Source organism: Berghia stephanieae, chromosome 9 (assembly GCF_034508935.2).
Source record: "Berghia stephanieae isolate SIO BIC M18660-M18661 chromosome 9, UCSD_Bste_1.3, whole genome shotgun sequence".
NCBI classification, from domain to species: Eukaryota; Metazoa; Mollusca; class Gastropoda; order Nudibranchia; family Aeolidiidae; genus Berghia; species Berghia stephanieae.
This window is the reverse complement of record NC_088368.1, coordinates 37,725,431-37,734,769: the sequence shown is the minus strand read 5'-3', so window position 1 is coordinate 37,734,769 and position 9,339 is coordinate 37,725,431. Positions and strand designations below refer to the sequence as shown.

At 39.4% G+C, this 9,339-nt stretch overlaps 1 protein-coding gene across 1 annotated transcript; it reads left to right on the top strand.

Annotated features, from left to right (window-relative positions):
- Positions 1-5,689: 5,689 nt before the first annotated feature.
- LOC144979227 (putative cytochrome P450 CYP44) lies at positions 5,690-7,243 on the top strand. The gene is made up of 2 exons (XM_078925835.1): positions 5,690-6,109; positions 7,193-7,243. Exons 1-2 carry the CDS (start codon positions 5,690-5,692, stop codon positions 7,241-7,243), a joined length of 471 nt encoding a protein of 156 aa, XP_078781961.1.
- The last annotated feature ends 2,096 nt before the right edge of the window (positions 7,244-9,339 follow it).

Sequence of the window (9,339 nt, the reverse complement as noted above, 5' to 3'; positions counted from 1 at the left end):
ATGATTATTTTCTATAAAAGCCATGCGTAATGTGAGCCCTAAAATAGTGCACTGTCTTGCATACAATCTGTTATAGTAATATTGTCTCTGAAAAAGGAACAACGTATTCTTGAAATACATACCTAATGTAATTGTTTGGTGACAGCCTGTCATATGTTTTCACCATAAATGTCTTTTTGCCTCCCATGATCCCGTTCTAAACGATCACAGAACGACATTCACCTTCTCTGGCCTGCATGATAATTTCTTCGTTCACCGTTTTATGTGTAAAATGTTTCCTGTTTCAGAAAAGTCAATCTTGAGTTTTGACTTGTCAGGAACAACACGTATTTATTCATTGTTCCTGAGATCACATAAGATGATGTACCCACTTGGAACGGTCCGTTCTGTACGGTTTGGTCATTAAAGGTCTTTGAGTTGCTGGCCGTGATCTTATTTCAACAGATAGCTACCGGCCTCTAATGATGAACACACCACTGTTAGTCTCTCTAGCTGTTAAAACAATTGATTAAAAGGACATACATGTATTTGCTGCTTTTACATAATACTTAGATCTTCTATGGTTGTCTTCTTTGGAGGCCCCGTTCTTTGTATGCTTGTGCTCGCTCTATTTCATTGTACTTCTAGATTTCTTTAGAGACATATCAAACCGACATATTCTATGAGGTTATTGAATTTGCAAATTGGTTTAACAATATCATTATCAAAGTGCCTCCAATTGACTATGGTATTGCTTCGTATAAATTTCTTACCAGCAAATAATTTCGCAAAATCGAAATTTTGGTGTTATTAATTCTAAGCAATGTGTCATTGAATGGAATGCGAATATAGGAAAACAATTACATTCACTGACTAGGCCATTTATTAACCTTTCAAATGATAAAAAACACTCATAATTATTGGATTGTGTCAACAGACATAAAAGGCACACGTGTGAGCTTACTTTTGGACATTAGTATATAAATCAACAAAATCGAAGAGAAATGATTGAGTGAAACAGGAGATGCAAAACCGGTCCATGCGTCCAGACCCTTAAATCTTGGAATTCAATTTTTTGAGCTTTTCTCATAATTATATTTATTTGTTGCAGATTTGGATCACAAAAGAGACCAAGAAGATTTTATTTTGAACATTCTTTCTAAATCTTTAACCAACTTTCAACACAGACAGGCATCTATAACAAAAAGAGAAAAACAAAACGTTAGATGTATGTACAAGACAAAATATAAACAAAATCACTACATTCTCCTTGGCTTTAAATTCAAACCAACAGTATCATTATTTGGGTCCATTTTAAAATTATAACTTCTTGTTCTAATGAAGGGAGTCTTGGCAGGTTTGATGACCGGTTCAAACAGAAAATGAGTTTCTGGCAAAGATGCAGAATCGGGTGTATTGTCAGACAAAAGGTTGGTAGCATCGGGTGTTTGATCTGGAACAGTGACGACATTGGGCTCTACGGTCAACTTTGTCTGATTATCAGGGGCCTTCACCCAGACCACTCAGCATTCTACCGCCTGGACAAATGGATAGAACGGGACAAGACAGCAAACGATGCCCTCCAGCCCCCAACAGAAAAGCTCCCAGCAGGCACAGACCTCAAGAGAAAAGACTGGGTGGCGTTGAACAGAGCTAGAGCAAAGGTGGGAAACACCGCCACCAACCTCTTTAAATGGAAAATCTCACCGGGCACTGAATGCCCATGCAGTCACCCCAGACAGACCATGGACCACATCCTGTCCGAATGCTCGCTGGGACCTCACTGCACCAATGCTGACCTGAGGGAATGCAACCAGACTGCCCGGGACTGGCTGACTCACTGGCGCGACAAGATATGATATGATATGATGATCAGGGGCCAGATCAGAAGCTTTGGCACCGCCCGGTGTACCAACTGGCGTGGGTTCAATCTGCCTTTCATTTCCAATGGGAGCTAGATGCCGTAAGGAAACAGTTGATTCTCTGCCATCTAGTAAACGGACATGAGCGTATTGTGAGTTTGCTTCGATAGTTCAACTTCATCCACAATTGGGTCATACTTTGATGTTCTTATTTGACATCTGAGGTAAATAGGCCACGGCGATAGAGGCCATGAGGGCAAGGAGCTGCCATTAGTAGAGCCCCGAGTATATTGGAACATGCGTTCAGGCGGTGTAGCATTTGTTTCAGAGTAGAGAAGCGAATGAACAAAGTGCAGGGAGTCCTGGATAACCAGTTCCCATTGGTTGATAGACAGTCCTTTGCATTTGAGAGAGAGGTTTTCCATATTGTATTGTTGAGTCGTTTCACTGGCCCATTCGCTCTAGGGTTATATGGAGGTGATCCGCTAGTTCCTATTCCTTTTTCGTGGAGAAATGACTCCAATTCCTCTAACATAAATTAAAGACCTCTATCAGAATGTATATAGTGAGTCATGCCAAATATTGAAAACATTTGGTTCAGGCAGTTCAGGCAGTTAATTACAGTGGGTGTAGTCATTCGGCACATGGGAAGGCAAATGGGAACTCAGAACATTCATCAATCAGTGGCAATAAATATCTATTCCTGGTACAGGTAGGGTGTGGCCCCTTAAAGTCAATACTAAGCCTTTCCATTGGCTGGGTAGATTTGATGAGGTTGGGCGTTTGTTTTGGTTTATATAATCTAGGTTAGATTTCAGAGCAGACCGGACATCCCGATGTCATTCTCTTTACATCCTCAACACTGTAGGGTAAGTTATTTGCGCGTACAAAGTGAATCATCCTAGTCATTTACATTCATAAGAAGCAACACTGCATGTGCCTCGAGAGAGTGCCTCAGCAGTATGGTTTTCAGGCCCGGGACCGTAGATTACATCGTAGTTGTAACAAGACAATTTTCCATCTTTTAATTTTGTCATTTTCAACTTTTTCTTTTTGCTTCGAATCGTAGATGAAAGCCACAGCCCTTTGATTGGTTGCAAGTTTGAAGTGAGTATTGATTAGGAAGTGACGCCACTTTCAATTGCGTAAGCCTCTTTTTACACAGAAGAGTGGGTTTTTCACTTGACGAGAGTGTTTGGGAGAAGAAAGCAACAGGGCGACCCTCCTGAATGAGAGTAGCTGAAATAGCTATGTCTGATGCATCGGACTCTACAGTAAGAGGAAGCTGAGGATCTACACTTACCAGGACCGCCATCTCGAATTCTTTCTTTAGATTGTGAAAGGTATGAAGTGCTTCAGGTGGAAGTGGGAATGTAGTGTTATTATTCAGTAAATGAATTTTATCATAGAAGTGGAATATCCAGAGAGAATAGTAAGCGAACATGCCACAGGCCCTTTTCTGAGCTTTCGGTGATGTAGGAGGCTCTATTTGGCAAAGTGTTAGTCTCGAGGGATCAGGATGTATTTTCCCATTTGAAATCCTGTAGCCAGTAACATCAATGAGTTCAACACCTATAACATTCTTGGATTCATTGAAAGTCCGTGTTTTTGAGCAACTTCTTTGAAGCATTTTACATTAGAATTATGTTCACTCCAGTCATCTCCACACACAGTCACGTTGTCCAAGTAAGCAAAGGAAGCATGTTGTCGATCGTTCTTTGGAATGCAACAACACCGTTAGTCACACCTAAGAGGATTCTTTTGAAGTGATATAGGTTTCCAAACGCCTCGAAAGCAGTATATTCCTTGTCATTTTTTTTATAGGTAAGCGCTTTTCAGGTCAAAGGCACTGCAATACCTATACTTAGAGATAGACGTTGCCATCTAATCCAGTCTTGGCAAGGGGTATGCATCAAGTAGAGTATAGTTATTGATAGTTTGACTACAGTCAATGACTAGTCTCTTTTTGTGGATTTCTCCACTCGTAACCAACATTTGAGCTCTCCGTGGCGATGATGAAGGCTCGATGATACCCTCATTGAGGAGCTTCTGCACTTCTGACTCTATGAAACGTTCGTCCAACTCTGAATGGCGGCGTGACATCCTAGCAATATGTCTCAAGTCTTCGGTTAGGTTCTCAAACAGAGTATGAGCTTCCACATTGGCTGTCACTCCTTCAAGGATTTTGAGTGGGTTTTGAGATCCATCGAACAGGAAGCAGACTTCAGAGTGCTTGCCTAAAAAATCATGACCTAAGATAACGTCAGCGCAAAGATCAGACAGGAGTGAAAGCTTTTGCGTGTACATTCTCTTTTTATAGGAAAGACACTATACAAATTATGGCCCCGTGTCATTTTGGTGAGATTTATCGACGCCATGTTAATGCTCCATAAAGCAGTTTTCTTTACCGATACCAGAGTTAATGTAACTTTCAGAGCTTTCGGTATCTACCAAGGCATTGAGTTTAATACCATGTACTAGAACAATTATTTGAGCTTTCTTTAAGCAATTGATGGCGGACGCAGTGGGAATGGTTGCGAGTTTTGGATTTCCTGAAGTCAAAGAAGGGGATATGGTAGTTCTACGGGCTTTTTGGCACCGGAAGATTTATAAACTTTGACAAAATGTCCTAATTAACCACATTTCTTGCAAGTTGCTTCTCTGGCAGGTCATTTGGATCTCGAGAGTTTTTGTAACCACAAAAGAAGCATTTTTCTTCACTGAATCCAGAACCAGTTTGTACTGTCAATGGTTTTATAATTGTCTAGTGTTTCGACAACAGCCGCAGCCGTCTGAACGGTATGACAAGCTCTGTTTTTTCAGCCATGTAAAGAGTTCTAGCGTCCTCAAAAGCAGTGTCAAGATCGAGTTTGTTCTTTTCAAGTAGACGTTGGCGTATGTAAGGTGAACTAAAGCCACCGATGAAAGCATATCTGATGGCTTCATTTTTGTGAACTTCAGTGGTAACAGCTTGGATATTACAGTCCGTGGCAAGATTTTAAAGTTTTTGTAGATATTGGTCTAGCGTTTGACCAGATTCTTGCTTGCAACATGATAGTAAATGCCGGGCAAAAACTTCATTCTTAGGTTTTTCAAATACAGCCTCGAGTATATTGATAGAAACTTCATAAGTGTCACACTCGGCGATGAGTTCGTAGATACAAGGATCGACGAAGTTTACAAGCGTTGCAAGTTTCTGGGAGACTGTTGAGGAAGAAGTCGAATGTTCTCTTCCAGTGGCGCCAAGTCTTCAGCGCCTCGGGTGAGCTAGGGTCCGTTGTCAGGACTGCTGGTCGAAGGTGTCGGTCAATCGTAGATAGAAGTTGATTAAATTGTTGTAGATATGGATCACAAAAGAGACTAAGAAGATTTACCTTTCTCTCTAAAGCTTTAATCAACTTTTAACACAAAAAGAATAAAAACAAAACGTTAGATGTACAAGATACAAATATAAACGAAATTAGTACATTATTAAGACTAGCTTTTTCTTGTGTATCCTTAAATTTGTCAGAAACACTGAACCTCGGCGAACTACAAGAAATGTGTCGGTATTTAGATTCAGAAAATCAATAACGGATCAGCAATCAAATGTCACGTTGTGGCTGTGTTTAGCGACACAAAAAACAACTTCCCGTCCAGTAGAACCAGTCAATATAGAAAATACACCGCTCAAGCCGTTTGAGGCCATTCCAGGTCCCACTGGTATTTGCAGCTTGCCTTATATTGGATTCCTTTTCCATATAAAACCGTTTACCAAGTTCACTCATGGAACGATCAACCTCCTTTTAGACGATATGATTAAAAAACACGGGTCCGTTTTTAAAATTCGATAAAAAGTCCCCACAGTTATGATCAGTGATCCCAAAGACATTGCAATTCTGATGCGAAACGAGGGGAAATATCCCATAAGACCCAATACGGAAATTTTAGATGTATTCTATAAACGAACCAAAACGCCACCCAATCTAATGAATGTTCAAGGCCCAGAGTGGTGGGAACTTCGAGCTTCAGTGCAGAAGATTTTTGTGAGGCCAAAACAGGTTTCCCAGTACAATCCCGTTATCAATGAAGTTACGAAAGATTTTGTTCAGAAAGTAGCTCTAGATAAAATTATGGGAAAATACCCGGGTGAAGAGTCACTTCTGGCATACTTTGGAGAAATTTCTGGTGCAATTTTCTTCAACACAAGACTCGGATTTTTGAGCAAAGCACAATCTGAAGAAACAAAAACAAATGCGAAAAGAAGCATTGACAATAAAGGAAATCATGTACGTGCTTCAACCACCCAGGAATACACACGCTACAATTCCTACTACATTTTGTTTTTATGTTTTCAACGTTCCTTTTGCTGACGAAGGGTTGTTTCCCCAAAACGTCCATTGTCTGCACTGTTCCCACCCCGAGCCATTTGCTAGCTACTGTCAGTGGTCAACAATTTATTTAAATTATTGAACGCACATTGTATTCTCGTTGTAATTTTCTTTGGATAAGTTCTAATGCTATATAGGGAAAAGTAAATGTGCTAAAAACGCACTGTTATAATAAGTTGCGAGTGGTTCTATAGCAGGTATCATTTATATGGGTCTTAGCTACCTGTATGCCAATTTTTATGCTTTCATTTTTAATGTGCACGGTTTTATCTCAATTTCCCCTAATACAATGAATATGAAGAAAAAATATGTATTTACACAGTTATTTCCCTTGTTTAATATAGCTGTAATATGGAAAATTTAAGGCCTTAAACCGAAACGTTATGATTGATTGCCAGAGTGGTTCTATAGCGGATGGGTTTTATGGGCCTTGGTAGCCTGTATGCAAATTGTCATGCTTTCAACCCGTATTTGAACGGTTTTAGCCTAATTCCCCCTACTAATATATTTTTTTTTCAAAAAAGAAGCCGCCGACAGAGTAGAGAGCCTGTGATTGGTCGAAGACTTTGTGACGCTTGACTCAAAATTCTACACGAATAGATCTGACCCCGCGGTTAAAAAAAAAGAATACTTCATAATTTTGCAGAAGTAAATAAGTAAATTTTGCAGGTTTCTAAATATGTTGTATCCAAGGAATTTACCCAATGAAAACCGTACGGTGCTCTTATTGGCTAGCCAACCAGCGGCCTCGATGAGAAAACAATCCGCCATTAAGACATGGGCTGGGAATTGAGTTACTATAGTAAACAAGCGCTGACGGCCGTTCATGAAATCTAAGAAAATAACTTCCTGCTCGCTCGTTTAACTCAAAATTATTCAAAACGATGTCTCTAAAATATATAAATGTGACTTCTTAAGGTTTTCTTCACGGTCAAAACCACACATTCTATTAATGATTACGTCCAAAAGGAATATTGACAGGTCGACCGAGAGTTGAAGTCGTCAGACAATAAACATCAATGCGAAGTGTAGAGAGAGTCAAGCTCTTGTTTGTCTTGTCCTGTTCTATATAGAGAAAAGGATAAATAGTATAGCCTCGTTTGTGAGTGGTTACGTGTCATAGTCATGTTTTTAAATTGTTTCTGTTGTTTGTGTGTGTAGTGATGACTCTCTTACACTCACTGCAACACCATAGCAAAGAGACACCAACTTTAAATTTGGCTCACAGGAATTTCAGACATCACTCGTAGGAATTTCAATGCCCAAAGAGGAATTCCCGCACACAAGAAAAGAGAATTGGGATGGTATTTGGCATACATATTGTATAGTATCTAGTTCTAAACAGATAACTGATTAGAATTATATTATGATATATAAACACAATGCCAAATACAATTCCGAAGTTTCCTTATTTCAAATGAAGTAAAGCTCCAAAACCTAATGGTAGTGATTGTAGTACTGGTGATAGTGATGATGTGGTGGTGGTGGTTGTAGTTGTAGTAGTAGTGATAGTGATGATGATGTGGTGGTGGTGGTGGTGGTGGTAATGATTGTAGTTGTAGCAGTAGTGGTAGTGATGATGGTGTGGTGGTGGTGGTGGTGGTGGTGATGATTGTAGTTGTAGCAGTAGTGTTATTGATGATGATGTGGTGGTGGTTGTAGTTTTAGTAGTTGTAGTAGTTGTGGTAGTGATGATGATGTGATGGTGGTGGTTGTAGTAGTAGTGGTAATGATGATGATATGGTGGTGGTGGTTGTAGTAGTAGTGGTAGTGATGACGATGTGGTTGTGGTGGTTGTAGTAATAGTGGTCGTGATGATGATGTGGTCGTGGTGGTTGTAGTAGTAGTGGTTATGATGATGATATGGTGGTGGTGGTTGCAGTAGTAGTAGTAGTGATGACGAACGCCAATTTCGCAAAATAAATAAATAAAAAAATAAAAAATAAAAGAATTTGTAAAAAAATTGCAAAACGTGCAGATTTTGTGGTTGCAATGCAAATCAGAAAAATTTCCCTAATTTTGAGACCTCAAACTGTGCAAAATACCGCGGGGGCCAGATAGGTGGTGGCAGTAGATCAAAGAGGGTAACATTTTTATTTACCAAACATTTTTCTTGGTGCTAAATAATACAAAATAATAATTTTGCATCAGAAAAAATAATTCGGAAGTTCCTATCTCTCTATTACAATAAAATTGATCTCGAATTACGAAATCGGCCCACAAATAAGGGCGCTATAAATTATTCATAACTTTTTAAATTTTGCATCATTGTCATCAAAGTCATTTTTCATCACCAAAGTCGTAATTTTTGTCCAATTTTTTTAACCAAACAAAGTGCAATGTCAACGATTTACACCCGCGAATAATATATGATCAAATCGCAATTTCTACAACATGGTCGCAAATTGATGAATCAAAGCAAAATTATTCCTAACCGTTTTTATCTTCTAACGTGAAAGGCGGGCTCAATCTGCGTTCTGAATACGCTTCAACAGTCATGACGTCACTTCCCTCGTAATAAAGCATGGTAACTTAGTAATTGGCTCTAAACTATCGAAACAATGGCGGACGCCCTTATGAAATATTTCTTCGACGAACATAAAAGTGTATCCAGAGGAGAAAAACATTTAAATATGATCATGTTTTGACTTTTATACATTCTGATCACATGACATATGAAAAATTCTAGCCAGCATGAAGAAGTACCAATTTTCGTTGTTTAGAACCACGCTGCTCGCCGTTGATGGGCGACGTGACATCAGAATATTGAATCCAATTGTTGTGGCGAGAGAACGGGAAAGAGAATTTGATCACGTGATCGTTCGTCTCGCCCAATGAGTGAAAATCTTTAACTTGGTATTTGTAAGTACTGTCCAGCAGGCGCCAGCACCTGAGGATCAGTACTGACAATGAAATGGCCACTTCATTTATACACACACGAGTATAATTCGTAAACAGTGATCCCTTTGGCTAATTGAAAAAGGTTGCCTCTTGAATGTTGGACCAATAAGAGATTGTTTAGATTTGTGGCAATTATTTCCTTTCAGAAATATTCCAAGTCTGTTAACGGGTACAATAACTGCAATAAACCTAATATTATTATTCAAAATACTGGGTGGGGTTTTCGA